The sequence below is a fragment of the Callospermophilus lateralis genome, chromosome 9, assembly GCF_048772815.1.
Source record: "Callospermophilus lateralis isolate mCalLat2 chromosome 9, mCalLat2.hap1, whole genome shotgun sequence".
NCBI lineage: Eukaryota > Metazoa > Chordata > Mammalia > Rodentia > Sciuridae > Callospermophilus > Callospermophilus lateralis.
In genome coordinates this window covers 27,430,552-27,455,688 of record NC_135313.1, presented here as the reverse complement: position 1 = coordinate 27,455,688, position 25,137 = coordinate 27,430,552, and the positions used below count along the sequence as shown (strand labels likewise).

Here is a 25,137-nt window from a genome sequence, read left to right as displayed (position 1 = left end):
TGTATTACCTATTGAAGTGAGTTAGAGCTCTTTGTACAGAACTGACTGACTCCAGGCCACTGGACAGAGAAGTTCAAGATAAGCCTGCTGGGTCAAAAATTAGGAAGTGCTTTCAATGATAAACAACAGCTGACATCATACTCAATGGCGGAAAAAATCAAAGCTTTTCTTCTAAGATCAAGCAAGAATGCCTACTCTTGCCACTTCTATTCAACATAATATGGAGCAATTAGGCAAGAAAAAGGAATAAAAGGCACCCAAATTGGAAATGAAGACTTAAATTGTCTTTCTTTGCAGATGACTTCATTTTACACATAGAAAACCCTAAAGATGACACAAAAAAACTGTTAGGAATTATAAACAAATTTGACAATATTGTAAGATACATCAACATACAATGATCATTAGCATTTCTATTCACTAACAACAAACCCTCCTGAAAAGAAAATTTAAATAGTCTCATTTATGACAGCTACAAAAAATTAAATACTTAGGAATGAATTTACTTAAAAAGATCAAGGACCTGCACACTGAAAACTACAAAACACTGATGAAAGAAATTAAAGAAGACACAAATAAATGGAAAGACATTCCATGTTCATGGATTGAAAGATTTTAATATTGTTAAAATGTGCATATTTACTCAAAGTGATCTATAGAGTCAATCTATATCAGTCAAAATTTTGATAACTTTTTTTAAAAAAACAAAAATAGAAAAACAAAGCAATCCTAAAATTTGTATGGAACATGGAACCATAAAGGCTCTGAATAGCCAGTCATCTTGAGCAAAAAGAACAAAACTGGAAGCTTCACACGACCTGACTTCAAAATACACTACAGAGTTGCAGTAACAAAACAGCATAATACTGGCAAAGGAGCAGACACAAGACCAATGGAACAGAATAGGTAGACCAGAAATATATGACTTTGGATGTTTAGAATTATTTATGGTAAATGGGTTATTCAGAAAGTTGCCAAGAACACACTACGGGAAAAGGGCAGTGTCTCCAATAAATGGTATTGGGAAAACTGGAGGTCCATATGCACAAGAGTGAAAGTAGGCCAAGTGGATTAAATATCCAAATATAAGATCTGAAAATGTACAACTACTAGCAGTAAATGTATGGGAAAAGGTCCATGTCATTGGCCTGGGGAATAATTTTTTTGGTTATGACCCCAAAGTTTAGGCAACAAAAGCAACATAGACAAATGAGCAACATATTAAACCAAAATGCTTCTGCAAAGCTAGGCAAACAATCAACAGAACAAAAAGACAAGTTATGGAATGAGAGGATATTTGCAATCTTGCATCCGATAAGGTGCTAAACAACTTAATAATAAAAAAATGAAAAACACAATTATAAAATGGGGAGTGGATGTGAATAGAATTTTCCTAAGATAACATACAAATGGCCCATAGATATGAAAAATGCTCAATATCGGAGCTGGGGATGTGGCTCAGTGGTAGAGCACTTGCCTAGCATGTATGAGGCACTAGGTTCGATTCTCAGCACCACATAAAAATAAATAAAGGGCCATCAACAACTAATAAAATATCTTTTAAAAAATGCTCAATATAACTAGCTATCATAAAAAATACAAATTATAACCACAGTGAGAGATACCACCTCACACCTGTTAGAATGACTATTATCAAAAGATAAGAAGCATTGCAGAGTATGAGTAAGAAAGGGAAGCTTGCATATTACTAATGTGAATGTAAATTACTACACTCATTATGGAAAACAGTATGGAAGTACCTCAAAAAATTTAACATAGAACTACCATATGATTCAGCAACCCCACTTTTGGGTATATGAAACCAATATATCAAAGATATATCTGCACTCCTATGTTAACTGTAGCATGATTTACAATGACCCAAATTGAAATCAATCCCAGTGTTCATCAGGGAGGGATGGATAAAGAAAAAATGTGGTATATATGCATAATGGAATATCAGTGAGTCTTAAAAACAAACTTTGTGATAATAAAGATGAACCTGGAGGACATTAAGTGGAATGAGTCAGGCACAGAAAATTGATTAGCTTCCATATTGATAGTAATCAACATAAAGAAAAAGCTATTTTCAGCAAAATGCAACTAATATATGGGGAGAAATATAAATATAGTACTGTAACAATAATCAATTTAGCAAGAATTATAAATGGAGGCTCAGATGAGTTTTCTGGGAGGATATTTACACAAATCATCTCTCTACAGATAAAATTCATCTGGAATGACTTTGGATGTTTAGTATGAGGTCAGAATCTAAACTGATTTCTCTCCCCACCACCAAATGGTAACCAGTTTTTCATCTTTTTTTCCCCACAGATTAAACTGTAAGTGAATACAGATATTGGACTGCAAAACTTATTGAGGACATGGACTATAATCATGTTCATAGTTTGATCCCTAGCATAGTGCCTACTTAACACACATTGTTGGTGACTCAAAAATGTTTGTTACAGGGTCTGGAGGCACATGCCTAGAATTCTAGGTATTTGGGAGGCTGAGGTAGAAGGATGGAAAATGAGTCCAGCCTGGGCAACTTAGTGAGCTCCTATCTCAGAATTAAAAAAAAAAAACTTTAAAAGACTGGGGATGTAGCTCAGCGGTAAAGCACCCCTATGCTGGGGAAAAATAATTTGTTGAATAGATATTTTATTATTTTTTTTTAATCATACATGGAGTTTCTATATACATTAAGGTCTTCTTGTCTAGAATGACTACTTTGTTCATTTGCTCTGTGGGTCTATTTTGTACTTTATTTTAGGTTTATGAAATATTAATATCTGGTGGACTGATTTAAGAAAGGGTTTTTTGTTTTTCTTCCTAGAAGGCAGAGACTTGAGCAAGTTCATAGGCTGAGAACAAAGAGTCACTGGGAAAAGACTGATTCAAGATACAGTGCAAGATACCAGGAACAGGAGAGTAGATTGGGTGCCAGGAGGATTGAACTGGGAAAGAGCAGACCTCTCTCTACCAGAGAGGAGGGATCCAGGTAGGCCAGGGTAGAAGTGGATATGTGGATGCAGGAAAAAGCTGTTAAGGATTGCACCCAAAGTAACCTTTGCTTTTTCACTTGGTTAGATAAGATTCTCTAGAGAATGCTAGTCAAGGTAATGTGTGTGTGTGTGTGTGTGTGTGTGTGTGTGTGTCACCGCAGTAATGAAGAATGAGAAGGGGAAGCTGAATATACTCTCTAGAATGATTGCTGAAGGGCCCAGTTGAGGGTAATGACCAGGATTTGTACTAGTACAGATTTCTGTGTTACTCTCTAGCCGCTGAAAAGATCATCTCAAAGAAAGCTTGAATGAGGATTTGCCAAAACTCTTTGAGGAAAAGAATCCCCAGAATTGAATTAAAATAGAACCTCCCTTTATATTTCTTTCCTTTCTGTGCTCCTCTGCCAAGCCCCACAATTTCAGTCAGCAGGTTTTGGTATGTTTTCTACCGAACCAAAGTGACGATCCAGCTAGCCTTAGCATCTGCAACTCAAAACCTGAATGAAAAGCTTAGAGCCAACATCACTAACTCTGGGTCAGGCACTCTGCCAACCGCTTTTCATGAACTGTTTTACGTAATCTTAAAAAAAAGTATGTGAAGTGGGTACTGCTATTATTAACTCGATTTTACACACCAGAGGTCTGACGCCTGAAGAAGTTAGCAATTTATTCTACGGGAATATGAGAATACGCCTAGCTATGGGTCGGAGTCCTGCAAGTCTCATACCGGCGTCTTCGCTCTCACCCACTGATGGGCGCTACATAAGTCAAAGTCCGGATCACAAGAACGCCGAGCACTGTAACCCATTAAGAATGCTCACGGTGTCGAACACATACGGTAACCGCGGCCCAGCCAGCACCCGTCCGGTGCCCAGGACACCAAGCACGCATCCGGTGACCCACACGCGTGACGCTCACGCGCGCTGTGATCCTGGCTTCCTCAAAAAAGGCGGAGGCACCCTAGCTTTGGCCAAGTGGTCCAAGACGACACTCTCTGGGCTGGACTCTTTCTGCCTGAGCGTCTGATCCGAACGTCGTGCGGGCGGGGAGGAGGGGGCGGAGTCGGCCCCCAGGAAAGATTGCGGATTGGTGGGGAGGAGGAACGGGGGGCGGAGCCTTGGGGGGAAGGGAGACGCCGCATCTACCGTGTAAGCATCTTCGCTTCCTGCCGCAACAGCCGGCGACTGGAGTAACCCTTCGCTGCGCTCCGGGGCGGGCTCCCTGCACCTGAGCGGGGTGAAGCTGGGGTTGGGGTAGAGGGAGGCCGGCGGGGCCGGGGCGGGAGGCCCAGATAAAGGAGAGGCCTGGGGTGTGGCCAGCTGGAGCTGATAGCGGGAAGAAGGCCGGCTTGGGTGCTGTGCGGGCCAGAGCGGTGGGGGAAAGCTGAGGTGAGGGCGAGAGATGGGGCTCCTTCGCTGGGCTGCGGCCGGGCAAGGAAAGGCCAAGAACCTGTCCCAAGCATTAGCTGGTCTTCCTAATTCCAGCTGCCCTGTGTCTGGCGAGTGGAACGGGAGCCGCGTAGGGCACTTCTTGAAGAGGGTTCCTTGAAACATTGAAGTTCCCTTGCACCTCTTTTAACCCTCATGCCCGAACTTATTTAGGAGGAGGAATGCCCACTCCTCTTCCCTTTGAGTGGACGATCTCTGGTCCATGTGTCAGAGGTACATCATTAGGCTGGAAAAGAAAGTTCATAAGCTACAGAACTGGTAACAACCTTGGGCTTTCAAATATGCGTATATCTCCTTAAAAGCTTGTTTCTGCCATTAAAGACGATTTTATTTCAACTCAAAGTGTTTTGGGGAGACTTGGTTTCCAAATTAGTACTTCCCTTTCTTAAAGAATGTTCTCAACAAAAGGATGAGAATGAAGTGGGTGGATATTTTTAGGAATATGGGGTCTTCTGCCTAGTTTAGAGTTTGTTGTTATTAAGACATTCAAGAAATATGAAAAATGCTAAAATTCTGTATCAAGCAGAATTGGTTATTTCTGTGTATCTGATGTGTATATTACGTTAAATTATTAAGATGTTAATTCCGTGCATTCATTTAGTAAAAATTAGTACAATGACAATACAGATAGTATTTTGGCATACTTGCAGTATTTTATTTCGGATTTATTTGAATCTCGTTTTCTGCCTCTCCAAAAGTCCTACTCTGTCATTATTCTTACAAAAAATATTCTTAGTTTCTTTTTGTTGAGTTTGGGCAGGTTGACTCCTCTGAGAGGCAAGACTAATTTCCTGGGAACTGCCTCTTTCTTTCTGGAAAGAGTAATATGGATCAGTTTTGGTATTCCTTTAGTATTTTTGTTGGCAAAAATTGAACAATAACAACAACAACAAAACTCTTTGTTGGTGGAAGCCAACACTACTAGTATTAAACTGTCCTGCATTATTAGATAAAATTTGAGTATTTTTTTTTAAAAAAAAACTACTTAGAGATGACTAGGCTGATACTTGGATATTCTAACTAAAATTTTGATATTGGCTGATAGAGCAACTTATTTCCTACGTTTAATACCCCATAGCCTACTGATTAGCTTTACTAACAAGGTAATATGCATATACTACACTAACCTTGAAATGGAAAGAGGTGGAGTGCTGGTGATACATCAGAGGTCTTTGAGTAAGTAAATACTTCTAATTACCTGTCAGGAAGGAGTCCTAGTTTTTATAATAAGCAGTTATTGAGTTGTCAAAAAATTAGAGTTGTAATGTAGTTTTTTCAGGATCCCAATATCATGTAATTATTATTGATAACTCCATGTGATTGCATTTATGTTGTAGAGACAATACTTGCTATATGTTAATATTGTAATTTTTTATCTTTATATCTCCAAAACCTAATAAAAGTTTCATGTTTAGTTGATCTTTAGAAGTAATTCAAGATAATTCTAAGGCTCTTTATGCAGGTTTTTAACTCTGCTTCTGATATTACTTTTGTGAAAGTAGAATATAGGTTGTTTTCTGAGGCCTGAGGTTGCTATTGTCATCATGTCCTTCATCTCTAGTACTCTTTTAAAAAATACAGAACAAAAATTTGAGTTTGTACTTAATCAGTCACCATCTTATTTTCTAAGTCTTGAATCTGGAATATGGAGTGTCATGATATTTTGGAAGGATTATTAACTACTTTCCCCAATAGAAGATGATATTAAAGACTCTTCCCTTTTTCCTTCCTCCTCCTCTTCTCTCACTTTTCCCCCTTACTCTTTTTCTTTTCCTCCCTGCCCCAGCTTCTAATAAATATTTATTGCCAAAATTCTGTTTAAGTTAGTGGTTTCATTTGTGCTTTAATTAAAAGTCAATTAAATTTTTAATAAAGCAAGGTCTTGAGTAGTCTTGAGTAGCTACAAAATAGCTTATAGGCTAGACTTGGAGGTCTGTGAAAAGCTACAAAAATAATTTCAATCTAAAGAATTTTGTGGTGAGATTAGATACAGGTTCCTAAACTGTCTTTGTGACCTCCCCCCAAGGAAAGTTATTTTAGGTTCAGAGTACCTTGGTTGCCTTGAAGATAAAAATGTAATGAGGACTGCTTTATGTACCTTCCAGGATTGTAAAAATAAAATGAGATGGTGCATATGATTTCATAGAAGCAAAGCATTTACAAGAGTGTAATGTTCTCTTTTTAAAAGTGTAAATTATATTAGAAACTAAGGCATTTTAATTACTAACTAGAGGTATGCATGGTTCTTCTGGTTGAAATATAACTCCGAATAGCAAAATATAAATCGGTGCTTTTTTGGTAAACTCTGATGTGGTTAGATTTACTGCTTTGGCTGAATTATGATTTTTGGTAATTTAGGGGGAAAAGCCCTTTAGGAATATCTTTATCTTAATATTTATATAGAGTTAAATTAGTATTTACTAATATTAATATTAATATATTTATCTTAATATTTTTATAGGGTTAAAGGGGAAAATAGCAAGTTCATGTTCCTGGAAGGAAACATGATGGAGCATAGCTTGTTGATTTGAATAATTGTCAATATTCAAATAAGGTGTAACTTGAGCTAATTATTGAGTTTATAGAAATGTCATTAAAGGATGACTATTTTATTTCCTTTCTTTATGTAGATAATTTTTTGTTATATTTTTAGAGGGAAAAGCTGAAATAAGTAAGATGGAGGAATTTATATGTTGGCATAAAACCAGTTTCCCCCTATAACTTTAAAAAACTATTAAGTACTTTTTTTTTTCCAAAATTTTTACAGATATGAAAATATTTTTCTTCTTTGCCTGCTCACATTTATGCCTTACCTGCAAATTTTTTAATTTAAAAATTTTAAAATGATTTTAATAGTAATGTTTGAAATTAGGTTGACCGTCAGTTTTAGATGTTGAGATTTGATTTAGACAGCAGTGTTTTTAAACCTTCACTTGAGTATGCTAAACTAAATTCACTGACTCTTTGGTTTTCATAGGTAAAAACTCTCACAGAATAGGATCTTCCAGGTATATGCATATTGTTTGAAATTAACTTTTGGCTTCTGAAACAGTAATATTTTTTTTTTTCTTTTGCAGACTCATGAAATGGCCACAGATGATAAGACTTCCCCAACACTGGACTCTGCTAATGATTTGCCTCGACCTCCTACCAGTCCTTCTCATCTTACACACTTTAAACCTTTGACTCCTGACCAGGATGAACCTTCTTTTAAATCAGCATATAGTTCTTTTGTAAATCTTTTTCGATTTAACAAAGGTAAGACTTACTCTTAAGCATCAGAAAACTTACAGTTTTGATTCTTTATAGTTCCCTATTCAACTTTCATGTTGTATCTTTGTGAGAAAGTGAAATATTAACAAGGTGCTTTATTCATATATCACCAGATTTTTCTGCTTAAGAAGAAAAAGCTAGATTTTTTTTTTTTTTTTTTTTTGGGTACTGTTGAACCCAGGGGTGCTTAACCACTGAACACGTCCCCAACCCTTTTTTATATTTTATTTAAAGACAGGGCAAGAGCTTGTCTTGCTGAGTTGCTTACAGCGTCACTAATTTCCTGAGGCTGGCTTTGAACTTGTGATCTTCCTGTGTCAGCCTCCTGAGCTTCTGGGATTAAAAATGTGTGCCATTGAGCCCAGCCTAGGTAGAATTTTTTTTTTTTTAATATTGTTTTCAGTTGTAGGTGGATGCAACACCTTTATTTTGTTTAACTTGTTTTTATGTGGTGCTGAGGATTGAACCCAGTGACTCACACGTGCGAGGCAAACACTTTATCACTGAGCCACTACCCCAGCCCCTCAGTAGAAATTTTGATAGTTCTAATTAAGTTTATTATGGTTAGGTTTAAAGTACTGTAAAAACTTGGTACATTTTTAAGATGATAATTTAAAAAAAAGAAGCTTTAATTTTTAAAACAGTTTTATTAGATTTATAGAAAAATTGGAAAGATAATGCAGAGCACTTATGTTTACCCCTACATTCAGTTTCTGCTAGTATTAACATCTTAGGTTAGTATTACTATACTATGAGTATTACTGCACTAATGTAAAGATTTTACAATTTTCACTAACTGCTATATGTATTTTATTCAGAGTTTTAAAATTTTTACATAATGTCCTTTTAATGTTATAAGATTCCATCTAAGATATTATATTATGTAGACTCTATAAGATAATACTGTTATTTATTTAGCAAACGTTTATTGAGCAGCTACTATATTGGGTGCTATTTCAATAGAACAAGGAATCTCTTCCATAAACACAGCAAAAATTCTGGGCCTTTGTGTAAAAAGCTTGCATTCTGTTTCCTCAAATTTCATATGAAAAGTAAAACAGAAAATCACATATACCAAGGGTGTGATTATTGGTTTATAATTTTGCTCTAGTCTTTGGATTTCTTTCTTTTAAAAAAATCCAAAAGCCTAATTTTAAATTATGCATGTAATACATACATACATATATATAAATATATATATGTATGTGTGTGTGTGTGTATATATATATATATATATAATATAAATATATAGTTGTCTGGAAAATTTCATGTTTTGTCTTTACTGAATTCTTGTGTCTCAATTTTTCAAATAATGTCAACCTTTCTTTTGCTCTACAGAGAGAGGAGAAGGGAGCCAAGGAGAGCACCCTTCTCCCAGTGGAAGTTGGTCCAGCCCTCAGCTCCCTTCAAGGACACAATCAGTGAGGTCACCTGTTCCTTATAAAAAACAGCTTAATGAGGAACTTCAGCGACGCTCTTCAGTGTTAGGTAAAACAGTGTTCTTATTTCATTCTTCTAAGATTTTTCCATGGTCATTGTGTTTCCCAAGTTATTTATTGACTTAAATTTCTTATTGTTTGGAATAGTCAGGTACTCTCCAGAATAAATAAAACTATTACTTAGTTAGTGAAAGAATTTGTTGATATCTGAATAAAAGCTCTTAAACATGTCATTAAACTTTGATTTAGGCAAACAACAGACCTCTTGGCTGCTTTTTGATTAATTACTTGCTTGAGTTTCAGCAGAGAACAATTTGCAGCATCCCCAGGAGAACACAGGTTAGTTTCAGTCTTGTGAATGAATTCTGCGTCTGTATTTGGGTGCTAGTGAAATGTGATGTGCATGCCTCTGGCTGCAGAATTCTTCAACTCCATTGCTGGGCTGCCACTTGCTCTTGGCCTGTGTCCTTTGTGGGGTGCAAACTGTCAGTGTGGCTGTATAAGCTGAGCTCTTCTTGCCTGTTTATTCTCCATCCTGGTTTATTACACAGTCATCTCCTTCATTTTCATGCTCTTCTAATGAATTCGTGCTAGGGATCAGTGAAGTGAAGAAACTAGAGAGAGAAAATATTTTATGCTTTATTTCTGTTAGGTTGCTAAACTCAGTAGAATGGTTTGTCCAACCATCTATCAAGGTGATAGAAGAAGGCAGTGGGAAGTGGTGTAATAGAGGCAAAGGGATACAGCATTGAGAAATCAAGTGTCCCTGAATACCAGATCCTGTCGGCCCTGGCCAGTCTTCCCCATGAGAATGAAAAATAGGTGAAAGCAATGGTGTTTGTCAGAAGGATATTTTATTGCTAGTTGAGATTTGGTTTAGTGGAAGAGGCAAGAGAAATCAAGTCAGAAGAAGTACTGCTGAAGAACTGGACCAGAGCTGGCTATATCATCTTTACAGGACTTCTAAGGCAGTGAGCTTTAACCCCTGGTTAAGAATTGGAAGGTAGGCAAGGGAAGGGAAAGAAAGGAGCTCTCCTTTTATTTTAAAACATCTCCACTTTAACCTTTAACCTCAATAAGTTCTCCTTAGCTCTTATACCTGGCCCATGGCCAACAGCCTGTTTTTGTTGAGGGAGCCCTTCTGACTAAATAATATTGAATGAAGACATTGTTGTCTGAAAATTTCAGCTACCACCTTTTCTCTGCAGAATTATTGAGTCTTAGTTTTGCAAAATACCACGCTTTCCTTAGCTACAGAAAGAAGAAAAGGAGACCAAGGAGAGCAGCAGTCTCCATTTTAAGCAGAGGGTTTCCTCACTTGTTTAGTTCAGGAGTTGGAGTAGAAACTCATCTTTTAGTAGTGACAGACTGCCTAACTTTGCCTGTGGTGTTATGATACAATTGAATTTAAATACTTTTAGATGGAGCTTCTAATGTCTCATTTGTTGCAGTTTCTATATTTTAAAAAAATTTTAAAATATCTTTATTTTACTAATTTAGTTTTTTTATGTGGTGCTAAAGATTGAACCCAGTGTCCCACATGTGCCAGGCAAGCACTCTACCACTGACTACAACCCCAGCCCCTCTACCTTTTCTTATTGTCTTTATTCTTGGATTCTACCTTAGACGCATTTGAACTTCAAAAGCCTGGGACTGTTTGGCCAAATAAGTTCCTTTCTTCACTAAAGGACTGTAATTATGTACTGACTTTCTGACCTTAGGAAAGTAATTTAATTTTCTGGTATCTGTTTTATAAGAAGCAGCTAAGATTATTTGCCTAAGAGCAAAGAGCTAGACCAGATTTTCTCAGTGTCTGTTCATCTGAATTCAAGGGCACTAGTGCTCATGGTTCCAGGAAGAGCCTCACTCATCCTTTTCCAGTGGATGATGTTATTAATACTATCTTGTATTTCTAAATAGCTAACTGTAAGGGGCTTCACAGTTTGTTATTGCCGGTGTGCGGAGCATTGCCATTGTAATTCTCACAGCTTTGTTTCCTTTTTCAACTTATAATTCATGGATAGTTGCTTTATATTTTGAGACTCAAGAACAATTTGGTCATTCTAATACTTACATTTTAGTACCAGCTCTGAGGTATTACTAATGCTAAAATTAAGATAAAAAGTTTTCAAAGTGTTTAAAAATAAGTACAGTTTAGATACAGTGATTATTTCATTAAATTGTTTTAGGTAATTCTTTGTAAATTTGGATTTAGATATCAACCTCTCATTTCTTTGTAATCTTTTATTTCCCACCCAACTAAAACAATGCACACCTAATATAAATCTGGCAAATAATGAGTTTGAGGCAGATTTTCCATTTTATTTTATTTTATTTTTTAAATTATTATTATTTTGTTGTTGTTGTTGTTTTTGATGGACCTTTATTTTATTTATCTGTTTGTGGTGCTCAGAATCGAGCTCAGTGCCTCATGCATGCTAGGCAAGTGCTTTACCACTGAGCTACAACCCCAGCCCCAGATTTTCCATTTTATAGTAGTTCCCATTATCTGCAGGGATATACTCTAAACCTCTCTTCTTTTCTGTACCAGTAGAGGCTTGAAACCACAGATAGTACCAGACCCTATGTTTTTTATCCCCATATGTACACATCTGTGGTAAAGTTTAACTTGTAAATTAGGCATAGAAAGAGAGTAACAAAAATAACTATGACAATAAATATATTAAAAATTATGTGATTGTTGTCTCTTTCTCTTGAAAGATTGAAGACAAATGTTAAAATTTTTAGACTGCAGTTGCCTGTAGGTACTTGAAACCTTGGAAAGTAACTGCAATCTGTTTAGGTTAGTGGGAGCTCCATGGGTTATTAGACTAGAGTGTTTAAGCTAATTGGATGTTCATCTTTTTTGTCAAATTACCTCCTATTCACCCTTAGATTTTGAAACAGCTGGAGTGTCTTAACTTTTTGTCACTATGACCAAAATACCTGATAGGAACAACTTTTAAGAAAAGTTTATTTTGGGTTCATGGTTTCAGAGGTTTCACTCCATAGTCAGCCAACTCCGTTACACTGGGCCTGAGGCAAGGCATAATGTTAGAATAGAAGGACATGGTAGAGGAAAGCTGCTCAGCTCTTGGCAGTTAGGAAGTAGAGAGAGTGAGTAGCCAGGAACAAAATATAAGCCCTAAGGATATACCCCTACTGGCCTACTTCTTCCAGTCATGCCCCAGCTGCCTATAAGTACCACTCAGTAATCCATTAAGATTATTAATCCATTAAATGAATTGATTCACTGATAAGATTATAGTGTTCATAGCCTAAACATTTCATCTCTGAATATTTGTGCATTAACTAATGTGAGTTTTTCAGGAACACCTCATATCAAAACCATAATACTGAGCCAGGAATAGAAACTGCAGTAGTTTTGGTCCACAAGAAAAGTACAGTTACCTACTGGTGGCACTTTTGGTGGGCATCTACCATTCTGTTTACAAAGCTAGAATCTGGGCTTGTTTTATTATGGATAGATTTGTGTTTAGTGTTGCCATTTCAGTGAAACAGCTGGAGTGTCTTAACTTTTTGTCACTATGACCAAAATACCTGACCTTTCAGTTTGGAACTACAGGGTTGGGTTGGGTTGGGTGCAATAGAGAAAGATAGGACTAGAGTTTTAGTAATTCTCTGGCAGTTATAATATGCTTGGACATTTGTCAGGTTTTATCATGGTCAGATCTACCCTCCTGGATGTTTTGAATTCTATCAGAATCTTTTTTTTTTTTAAATATATTTATTTTTTAGTTGTAGCTGGATGCAATACCTTTATTTTATTTATTTTTATGTGGTGCTGAGGATCAAACCCAGAGCCTCGCACATGCTAGGCGAGTGCTGTACCGCTGAGCCACAACCTCAGCCCTCTATCAGAATCTTTAGGGGTGAATTATTTCTTTCTGATGATTAGCCCCAGAAGTGAACCATTTGATCCTATTGCTTACCTATTTGACTATAGAGACTAAGCTAAACTAACCACATTTTTTTAACCTAAATTCTTAACTTTAATGTGGTTTATTTTATCAGTTTTTTTTTTGCTCCTTTTATGGCTAGTGTTTAACCCTCTGGAGTTGCTTTTTCTTCTGTTAAATGTCCAGCAGGTATTTATTATAGGTTGGGACCAAAGAGCAAAAGAAATCATTATTGAATTCTGACCATGTAGATGATGCTGCTGTTTTAGGCCTCCAAACCATCAGCTCAGATAGTTCTTGTCTTAGATAGCTCTTACTTGCTTGTGAAATAGTATTTTACATGGCAATAAGAAATACTTTCAACAGTCTGTTACCCTTATAAAGATCACCCTTAACTCTCAACCTATTTCACTGGTTGGGAGAATACAAGTAATAAAAGCACTTCACATCACATAGATGTAGTGTTTTATATAGACACAAGGAACCGTTAACAAGATTGCCTTTGTTCTTCTCTCTCTCTTTTTTAATATGACTCAGATACAAGAAGGAAAGCAGAACCTACCTTTGGAGGTCATGATCCTCGTACAGCTGTTCAGCTTCGAAGCCTCAGCACAGTATTAAAACGTCTCAAAGAAATCATGGAGGGAAAAAGCCAGGTAATATTTAGATGCTTTGGAAAGAAGATTTCTTCTTACATACTTTTTTGGGATCATACCATTCCCACTGAAAAAATGACATAATATGACTTGAAAGAAAATGTATTTGTTAAGCTGGGTGTGGTGGTGCAGACCTGTAATATCAGAGGCTTGGGAGGCTGAGGCAGGAGAATCTTGAGTTCAAAGCCAGCCTCAGCAACTTAGTGAGACTCTATCTCTAAATGAAATATAAGAAAGGGCTGGGGATATGGTTCAGAGGTTGAGTGCCCCTGGGTTCAATCCATGGTACCAAAAATAAAGAATAAAACGATAGTATATTTATTACTTATTTCAGTTGTGAAAACCACAATTTTTTTAACCTAAGTTCTTAACTTTAATGTGGTTTATTGTATCAGTATATTTTTTTCTCCTTTTAAGGCTAGTGTTTTTTAAATAGTTCTGTTTTAGTTTCAGGCCAGGATCTGTAGATATACCCTATGATTCTTTTTAAGAAGCTTTATTATTTGTGTGAATAAATAGGGTCAAGTTTCCTTTTATTTTCATGTCTATTTGGATATAATGGACATGAGGATAGCACCATAGTTTTTGAAAGACCATCTGTCATTGATTGTGCTGTAAATCTTATCACAAAAATCATGTATACATTAGTGTATGCTAAGCTACTTTTTTCTGTTCCATATCTCCATTTTTTTTGTCCTTGCACCAGTACTACTTAAAATTATATAGCTTTTGAATAAGTCTTGATGGATGGTAATGTAAATCCTATTTTATTCTTCAGGATTGTTCTTGGTCATTTTGGTCTTTTGCATTTCTTATGAATTTTAAAATTAACTTCTCATTTCTGTAAAAAAAAAATCTTCAAGGATTTTATTTGCCATTACAATATAAAAATCAGTATTTTCAAGAAGTCTTCACCCATTTTTATTGTTATAGGATAGTGACCTGAAGCAATACTGGATGCCAGATAGCCAATGTAAAGAGTGCTATGACTGTAGTGAAAAATTCACAACCTTTAGGCGCAGACACCATTGCCGACTATGTGGGCAGATTTTCTGCAGTCGTTGCTGTAATCAAGAAATCCCTGGAAAATTTATGGGCTATACAGGTAAATGCATTTTATTGACAGTACTACAATTTTTAAAGGTCATAAGTATAAAATAATTATAATACAGGACCAACAATAAGCCAATTTTTATTTTGGGCCTTGTGTGTAAGGCGTGGGGATGCAATAGTGAGGGCGACAGCGCTTCACAGTCAAGTGATAAAGTAGATGGAAAGTTAAAAAATAACTAGAATAAAAGACAGTGTATCATAGATACTAGCAGAAAGCTCTAGGGATGTTAAAAGTTATCAGACAAGATCGTTAGAGTAGATTTCTAATTTATATTATTAAGAGAGTTCTTATTTTTAAAGTTTTTTCTTGACTTATATGACACTATGTTTTGGCAAATTGTATCTTACTCTTATTCTTCCATAAATAACATAGTCAAATTTTAGCAATACTGAAAATTCAAGTTATTTGTTGAAACAGAAGAAAGCTGACAATGGTGTGTGGATTTGCGCAGTGATTTGGAGTGGAAGGTGGACTGAAATTACTCAAGAAAATGCTCTTGACTTCTCTCATGTTATTTTTGTTATCGTATAGATTTTCCTTTTGCTTTCATTCACTTGGAAAAAAAAAAGAAACTAAAATTGCTACAGAGTTCATTATCTTTCATCCAGATTGACTAGAGCTTTTAAGAGATTTTCTTACCCCTAGTTTTTCCCTATCTTGAATTCATTTTTCATATTCAAGTCAGTATTTATAGAATGCCAATTGATCATGTCAGGTTATTTCCCTGCTTAGTACTCTTAGGATAAATACCTTTTCAGAGCTACCATTACCTTTAGGATAAAATCTGTCTTATACGGTTAGGATTGATTTCTTTCCTTTTTATTGAGGCACTTAACCACTGAGCTGGATCGCTGGTCTTTTTTTTTTTTTTAATTTTGAAAGAGGGACTTGCTGAATTGCTGAGGCTGGCCTTGAACTCGTGATCATCCTGCCTCAGCCTCCTGTGTCACTGGGATTTTAGGTGTGTGTTCCATGCCTGGCAGGCATTTTAGTCTCTTAGGACTACCATAACAAAGTACAGGCTGAGTGGCTTAGAACAATAGAAATTTATTGTCTTACAGTTCTGGAGGCCAGAAGCACAATAATAGAGGTTAAGGAATCAATGTATGGATTTTACCAGTTGCTGAATATGTCTATATCAATTATATATTCTAGAACTGATGAAATAACCACAGAATGGGCTTTGGGGACCCACTAAACTCACTGTCAGATGTACCTGAGCTAAAACTCCCATCAGTTGCCATGCCTCCCTAAGCCTCTGCTGTGACTGGTGAACAACAGTGATGTTTGAGTCCTTGGAATTAGTTTTAGTTTAGAGTTAGTGCTGGTAATCCCTGAAAAAGTTGACTGTTTCCTTGCTTTAATTGTATAGTCACAGTATTCAAAGGCCATAAATCCCTTTGGCCCCTGATACCTGAGGATCCAGTTATCCCAATTGCATTTGGTTTTCCTGGTTCAGTGGTAGCAGTAATTTCTTATCTAAAAAGAAAAGCAATAGCAGCCAGAGCTCTTCAGGGATTCTGAGTCTCCCCTCACAAATTTATGTTTCATGGTTGTGCTGAAAGGTATATCTTTCAGGGATAAGGGAGCAGGTCTTATATGGCAAATCCATTCTATTTTATGTGTGTGACCAAGTATGATTTTTTATGGACAAATCATAGAAAAAGGTTACTAATATCCATAGATAAATTCCTTAAGTCATATGTAAAGAGAGACTATTATTAAAAGTTTACTTTAGTTTTCTGTCAAATCAAACACTACTATCACAACTAGATTTTTTTATGCTTTCCAAGTGTTAGCACAATTAGCATTACTTTATAAATAATCAAATCATAACTAGGTCCCAGTGGTTGTGTCCACATCCAGATTATTCAGGTTATCAGGAAGAAAATCTTTTGTTTGCTTAAGCTTTTAGTTCCTGGTGATAGCTCCAAATACAACAGGTATGAGAAGCTTCTGCTTCCATAATTACGAGTGAGTATTTTGACCAAATAAACCCAGTAGCTGTTGAACAATGAATTGAGCTGTGCTCAGTTCCTCTGCAGGTTTAGCTATGTTAGCCAAACCAGTACATACCAATCCCTGTTTCATAATTGGCGTCAGGAAAAAAAACCCCAAAACCTGTTTTGGTTAATTGTAGAGGTACAAGGTCTAGGGTACTCCTCTGGTGATATCTTTCTTGCTAGCAGAGCCCAAAGGTCATGCAGAGCATCACATAATAAGAGAGAGGGAGTGTGGTTATGTATGTGCAAAATTGACTCATTCCTGTTTCCTAAGCTTATGTATTCCTTGCTCTGTAGTATATCAGGGAAGTTCAGGCATTTTATCTTCATTTTTAATATAAGCCACCTTTTAAAGATTCATATTTTAGCCAGTCAATTAAATAGACTTAAGAGCTTCTTTTAATTTCTCAAGCTGCAAGATTAAATCTGGAATCTCTACTTAGTGGACCCATATCAGTAAATTCAACTTGGGCCAATTTTCTATCCACTCTTATCCTATACCCTCAATAGCCATCTCACACATTCCTTGGGTTTTTGTCTATATTAATTGGAAAAGTCATGTGGTTCTTTGGGTATACCGCATACATCCTCATTGGTCTTACTTTGTACCTTACCTTTAAGACCTGGCAGGACTTGACTATGGGATGGAGGTACTAGGAATAGATCTTGAGGGGAATTAGAAGTGTCTTGCAAGGCACCTAACTCCAGGGAGGGCATTACAAATTCCTGAAGCAAAGCAGAGTTAATTTCAGATGACTTGGAAAGGCTTCTTCCGACAGGAGGTTCAGATTTGGGGGTTCAATATCCTTAGCTTCTTTTGGTTTTTCCCATATATCTTCATTCTAATTTTCAGGATCCCATTTCTTCCTAATCAGTGTCCTCACTTTATTAGCAGACATACTGCAAGATTGGTAATTGAAGTTATGGGTTTGTTATTTTTTTTTTAACAACTGAAATTTGTTCTCCCGTTTCTGCATTTCTGGGGGCCAAAAGCTTGGAGTCAAAGTGTTTGCAGTCTTGCTTCCTTCTGGAGGCTCCAAGGGAGAATTCATCCAGGCTTCTCTCCTATTTTCCGGTGGTTGCTGGCAGTTCTTCATATTCTTTGGCTTGTGAACAGATCCATCACTCCTGTCTCTGTCTTTGTTGGTTTGATAATTTTAGTTTTGAGAGCTGACTGGTTCAGGGAGATTTCCTTTAATAGTGTAAGAAACAAACCCGCTTTTGTAATGGTAAACTGTAGGTCTTTCAGGAAGGAAGTAATTTCACATCCTCACTGTAATTCTGCCTTGGTCAGTTAATGGTAATTATCCTAGTGCTTTGATTATCCTAGACTGGTATTCACTTTGTTGTTACTGTTTTCTGGGGTCCTGATTGAAGTGGATGCAGATCTATTTTTCTTAATAGTTTTAATAGATTTTATCTTTTAAATTGTGGTGACAGAAATTAGTATGTCAACAACTGACATTTTATTTGGATTAAGATACATGTACAGTTTAATAAAATTAAGTATTATATAATAGTAGTTTTAAAGTAAAATAGAGGTATTATTATACTTGGTGAAATTATGGCAAAAGCAATACAGTGAACTTTTAGAAATCTTTTCTGTCACTTCAGATTTTTAGTAGTAGTGGTAATAAATAAGGTAGAATTGTTAAATTACATGTAAAGTTAAATATAGTCTTGTGTTGCTTAATGATGGGTAAGTTCTGAGAAGTGCATTACTTAGGTGAGTTTGTCTTTGTGTGAACATTATGGAATATACTTAAACCAACCTGGATGGTGCTGGTTAATAGATCCCTATGGCCCTTTTTTTTGGTAGGGTGGATTGGGTTTTTAGGGTCTTGCAGTTGCCCAGGCTGGTTTTGAACTTCTGGCCTCAGGTGTTCCTTCTATCTGAGCCTTCTGAGTATTAACATAGCTTCTTGAACAATTGAGAGATTACTACTGATCCAACATGGTATACTGTTTTATGGTAAATTTTTTTATAAGTAAAAGGTTGTTCATTCTAAAATAATGATAAAAAGTGTAGAATCATAATGACGTAAGTCAGTGACATAGTCATTTATCATCATTATCAACTTTTATGTACTATATATGTAATTGTATGTTCTATGCTTTTATAAGATCTACAGAGTAGTAGATTTATTTATAACAGCATCACAAACATTAGAAATGTGTTGCCCTACAACATTATGATGGCTACAACATCACCAGGTGATAAGAATTTTTCAAGGGCCAGAGCTACAGATAAGTGGTAGTATTCTTGCCTCAGAAGTGTGAGGCCCTGGGTTTGATCTGCAGCACTGCAGGTGGGCTCCATTATGTTACAATTATTGTATTATGTGATCTTGTTAACCAAAACAATATGTGGCATATGACTATTTCACCTCCATTTTTAATACACCAAATTGTTACGGAATCACACAAAACAATGTTTTAGAAAAACAAGGTAGAAATTAACACTTATTTTTGGGCAGGACTACATCCTTAAAAAAAAAAAAAAATTTAGAAGTGTTGTAATCTTGTTTTTCTCCCAATTACATTTCATTTCTATTTTAACTTTTCATTCTAAGAATTTCGGCAAAGTTTTTCTCAATATATCATATTGTGTTTAGGCCATTTTCTTAGTTTATTTCAAAATTGTGTACCCTTCTAGAGGCCACTCTTCAGGGCTTCATAATAGAAACTTTAATTTCCTCGCTTGTTGCCTAGGGAAATTGTGTTGTTTACATTTACATTGGTTTATTTACTGTATTGAAATTTTTTCTGCTTGAAATTCCTACCTTTGATAGATCCCTTATTTCATTTTTACAATTTTGAAAAGATATCTTACAAACAGAGTTTTCCAGTATTATTGGGTCAGATTTTCTTACCTTGTTATAAATATTTGAAGTAATTTGGACACTTGGATAAATTATAGTGAAGATTCTTAAAATACTTAACAGAGCCAGCTGAAGTATTTTACTTCTTTAAAAAATTTGGGAGGCTGGGATTGTGGCTCAGCGGTAGAGGGCTCGGCTTGCACGGGCAGGACCCGGGTTTGATCCTCAGCACCCCATAAAAAAATAAAGGCATTGTGTTGTATCCATCTACACCTAAAAAATAACTATTTAAAAAAATTTTTTTTAGGGGTAGTCTTTTAAGACTTGAAGACATTTCCCTGTTATTAGATTATTTGTTAACCCAAGGATTTAAAATATTTTAAATAATATAGTATTGCTATTTTTTACTCATTTTCCTTTTCTCTCTCTCTCTCTCTCTCTCTCTCTCTTTTTTTTTTTCCTCCCAGGAGACCTCCGAGCTTGCACCTATTGTAGAAAAATAGCCTTAAGTTACGCTCATTCCACAGACAGTAATTCCATTGGGGAAGATTTGAATGCTCTTTCAGATTCTGCTTGCTCTGTGTCTGTACTTGATCCCAGTGAACCCCGAACACCTGTTGGGAGTAGAAAAGCCAGCCGTAACATATTCTTAGAGGATGATTTGGCCTGGCAAAGGTACTGGCACTTGAATATAATTTTATTTAAACTTGAGAAATACTAAGTTTCTTGACTTATAAGTGCTTTTGGTTGACTTTTATTCTTTGAATTGTTTCAAATTCATCATTTTCTCCTTTCTCCTTGGTTCACCTCCAGCAGGATCATAGATATTTATGGGTAGTGAGGTTATTGACCAATTAGAGTATAATCTCCTTAAGACGAGAGACTATATCTTTATTGTTCACTCACTGTTTTACTGTTGGCACCAAGAATAGCACATGGCATGTATATAAACTTCATGATATTTGATGAATAGGCAACAGAAGTCACTGAGATTAATAATTCCTAATGAAGTCTTTTTATGGATAATACTCATGAGATTTGTATTCATATTTCTAAATGAAATTAGATTTTTTTCCTTCCAAAGGTACATTTCCTGTATTTCTGCAGGTCTAAATGGATTGGTAGTAGGGGAAGTTACTTGGAAGTTACTTAGAATTGTTTGAATTAGTGTCCTAGGTTCATCAGTTTCTGATTGCTTTCTCTAGCAACATAATTTTCTTAAGCATAATACCAAATCTGACCATATCAAAGAGCTTGGAGTTTTAACCAACATTTTTCTGATAAGATATTTTCTCAGTTACATCTTAAGGAAGTGAGGAATTTTACTGTACATTATTTTTAAACAAATAAAAAAATGAACCAATTACCACTATAGTTGAACATGTATGAATCTTAGGGACATAATATAAAATGGAAAAGATGTGTCATATAATCATACATCCACAAACCTTTCATTTATGTAAACTTCAGAAGTATACAAAATAAATCATGGTGGGAACATAGGTACTTTGGAATCAGTAATAGTGTTCTTTTTTCTTAAATTACTTGATGAATCTTTTGATGTTTGTAGTATCATGATTCTTTATCTCTTACATACCTATTATAAATTTAAAAAATTGATTCTATATTTAATTATATAGTACAAAGTATAGAAAGTCTTCAATTCTTGCTTATTTTAATTAGTAATATCTTTTAATTGTGTATGATCTGGCTATATGAGCCCCTAATTGGCAGGTACAGTTTAATAAAACAAATTTTATAAAACAAACCAGGTATGATAGCTTCCTGAGAGGTGTTTGATAGATGTCAAAGGTAGAATAATAGTTTTAGACTTTGTGCTAATTATTTAATATTCATTCTCTTTTATTCATTATACCTCTTTGGTAGGCACTATTTTTTCCTTTTGACAGATGCAGATGCTGAAGTTCAGAAAGATTAAATAATGAATTTGGTCACACAGCTAGTAAGAGGTAGAACCTGCTCTTAGACCTAGATTTACTTCTTATTTTGCTATTCCAGTGGGCTGTGGGGACGGAGAGTAAAGTTTTGGAACTCATATTTCCCAAATCATTTCCATCTTATATATATGTGATTTGGGAAGTTATCATGTAAGTCACTGATCCAACCAATTTCATTATTTTATTGTTATTTTGGGGGGTGTACTTGGGATTGAACTCAGGGGCACATGGCCACTGAATCACATCCTCAGCCCTATTTTTATATTTTATTTAGAGGCAGGATTGCACTAAATTGCTTAGCTTCTCGCTATTGCTGAGGCTGGCTTTGAACTCAAAGTCCTCTTGTCTCAGCCTCCTGAGTTGCTGGGATTACCGGCATGTACCACCGTGTTTGGCTATTGGTGTTCTTAATGTTTGGTATACTTAAAAAACTTTATCATTCTTTTGACATTTGATATGATAATCACACACAGTTTTCACCTTAATCCAAGCAAGCGCAAAAGTGACCCATAATCCCCCAATTTCAGGGGAAAAGATTTAATTTGCTTTTAAATGTTAAAGCATCTCATTGGAATTGGGTTTGCCTTTTACTGTTCCAAGTGATCTCAATATTTTCCTATTTTCTTTATAGTTTGATTCATCCAGACTCCTCCAACACTGCTCTTTCAACAAGACTTGTATCTGTTCAGGAGGATGCTGGGAAATCCCCCGCTCGAAATAGGTAAATGCTAAATGGAAACACTGTATTCTGTGTCTGTTTTTTATTTCCTGTCATGGTAATAACAACAAGCATTAAAAAAGGTGATTGCTTGTTATAATCCCAGTTCTAAAAGCTGAATTAAACTATCATTTTCTTTTTGTTGGTCAGCTCTTGCTTTCATTCTTTGAGTAGCTCTTTCCAGTATTCATCAATGGCTTAAGATATTGGGACCTACACCATCCTCTGTCTTCTAGTTTAGTAAAAAGACCTGAAGGATGTGAGAGAATGATGTGAGAGAATGAAACCTTGTGGACCTTTTGTATGAGTGTACCAAGAAAACAAGAATGACAAGTTCCCAGCAACTAATAAGAAACAATACTGTGAGTCTGAAGTAGATCAGTCTTACAGTTAATTGTCAGGACTTTTACTCTGAATGAGATGGGGAGAGTGTTTTTTTCTTGAATTTTTAATTGTTTTGAAAAACTTTTAAACTTGCAGAAGATTTGCAAGAATAAGAAAATAAGTATCCATATATTCATTAAGATTTACTTATTTATGTTTTTGCCTATTCTGTCATTTTACACATGCACATACATTTTTTTCCTGAACCATTTGAGAGTATGTTTCACACATTGTTATCTTTAATTTCTTTAGTTCATCAGATTTATTTTACACGGTAGTTTTAGGCTGATAATAAAATTGAGGAGAAAATACAGAGGCCCTTTTCCATTGTTCTCCATATGCTCAACCCTTCACTACTGTGAATATCTGGGACCATGGTGGTATATTTATTATAGTATATTTATTATAGAACCTACACTGACACATTATCATCCAAAGTCTGTAGTTTCCATTAAGGTCTACTCTTGGTATTGTAGGTTGTATGGATTTGGACAAATGCAAAATGACATGTTTCTACCAATGTAGTATACAGAGTAGTAGTTTCACTGCCTTAAAAATCTGCTGTGTTTTGTCTGTTCATCCCTCCCTCTAACCCATGATAATCACTGATTTTTTTTAATTGTCTCCATAGTTTTCCTTTTACCAGAATTATGTACACAAAATGTATGTAGATTTTTAAGATTGGCTTCTTTCACTTGGTAATGGGCATTAAAGTTTTCACTATATCTTTTATGACTTGATATTTTTAGTGCAGAATGATGTTCCATTGTCCAGTTGTACAGTATCTGTTTACCTACTGAAGGGCATCTTGATTGCTTCCAAGTTTTAGCAATTGAAAGAGTAAGATTACTATAAATACCTGTGTACAAGTAATTTTCACTTTATTCAGATAAATAACAAGGAGCATGATTGCTTAATCATTTGGTAAGAACATGATTAATTTTTGTAAGATATTTTCGAAGTGTTCTCCAAAGTGTCTATATCATTTTTCATTCCTACCAGTAATGAAATGAGAGTTTCTCTTGCTCCGCATGATACCAGCATTGGTGTTTTCAGTGTTTTGGATTTGGGCCAATGTTATAGATGTATATTGGTATCTCATTATTGTTTTAATTTGCCATTTCTTAATGACATACGATGTTGAACATATTTTTTATCTGCCTTTTTGTGGTTTGTATATCTTCTTTGGTGAGATGTCAAAATCTTTTGCCCATCTGTAATCAGTTTGTTTATTTTCTCATCGTTGAGTTTTAAAAAATTTTGTTTTATTTATTTTTTTTAAATACAGCAAAAAACTTTATTGGTTTTTAATTCTCATTGTTATTTAAAAAAAATTTTTTTTTTTTTTTTTGGCATTACTCACATTGAACATTGACTCCTGAGGTGCCTTCCTGCTGAGTTACATTATCAGCCTCCATGCCCACTGGTTTTCCATTCTTTATTTTGAGACAGTGTCACTAACGTGTGATCCTCCTACCTCAGCCTCCTGTGTTGGTGGAATTAGAGACATGTACTACCACACCTAGCATGTTGTTGTGTTTTAGATAATAGTCCTTTATCAGACGTGTCTTTTGCAAATATTCTCTCCCAGTGTATGGCTTGTCTTTTCATTTTCTTGACATTGTCTTTTGCAGAGCAGAAGAATTTAATGAAGTCCAGATGATCAATTATTTCTTTCATGCAGTGTGACTTTAGTGTCATATTTTTAAACTCATTATCATATCCAGGATCATCTAGATTTTCTCTTATGTTATTTTCTAGGAGTTTTGCCTTTTACAATTATGTCTATGATCCATTTTGAGTTAATTTGTGAAGGATATCAGTACTTTTCTAGATTTATTTATTTTTTTAATATGTGGATGGACAGTTGAGTTTTCAGATTGAAAACTTACTTGAAAAGATTAATTGCTTCTTTGTATTACTTTTATTCTTTTGTCAGAGGTCAGTTGAAAATTTATGTGAGTCTATTCCTGGGCTCTTTTTTGTTTTGTTGACCTATTTGGCTATTCTTTTACCAATACCATTGTCTTGAATATTGTGACTTTATAGTAAATCTTAAAGTCAGGTTGTATCAGTTCCCCAACTTTTTCTCCTTTTATAGTGTGTTGACTATTTGGGGTGTTTTGCTGCCTCTTATATTCTTTAGAGTTACTTTTTTGATGTCTACAAAGTGACTTGCTGGTTTTTGATTGGTATTGCAATGAATCAGATCAAGTTTGGAGAAACTGACATCTTGACAATATTGAGTTTTCCTATTCATGAAATATCTATTTATTCTTTAATTTATTTTATTCATGTGTTGTAGTTTTCCTCATTTAGATCTCATACAAGTTTTGTTAAACAGTCTTGCACTGATAATTCCAACATTTGTGCCATACCTAATTTTTTCTCATA

General features: G+C 35.4%; 1 protein-coding gene across 6 annotated transcripts in view; it reads left to right on the top strand.

Moving 5' to 3' along the window:
- The first annotated feature begins 4,198 nt into the window (after window positions 1-4,198).
- Window positions 4,199-25,137, top strand: part of Pikfyve (phosphoinositide kinase, FYVE-type zinc finger containing) — a 78,100-nt gene continuing 57,161 nt past the window's right edge. For 4 of the 6 annotated variants that reach the window (XM_076865882.2, XM_076865881.2, XM_076865878.2 and 1 more), the window contains exons 1-8: window positions 4,199-4,244; window positions 7,534-7,714; window positions 9,068-9,217; window positions 9,472-9,507; window positions 13,626-13,744; window positions 14,678-14,849; window positions 20,151-20,358; window positions 22,273-22,362. In XM_076865882.2, the coding sequence (XP_076721997.2) occupies window positions 7,543-7,714; window positions 9,068-9,217; window positions 9,472-9,507; window positions 13,626-13,744; window positions 14,678-14,849; window positions 20,151-20,358; window positions 22,273-22,362 (947 nt within the window). In that variant the 5' untranslated portion in view covers window positions 4,199-4,244; window positions 7,534-7,542. Of the gene's footprint in view, window positions 4,245-4,316; window positions 4,397-7,533; window positions 7,715-9,067; window positions 9,218-9,471; window positions 9,508-13,625; window positions 13,745-14,677; window positions 14,850-20,150; window positions 20,359-22,272; window positions 22,363-25,137 lie in introns of those variants that run through there. The other 2 variants (XM_076865879.2, XM_076865880.2) reach the window with 2 other exon arrangements.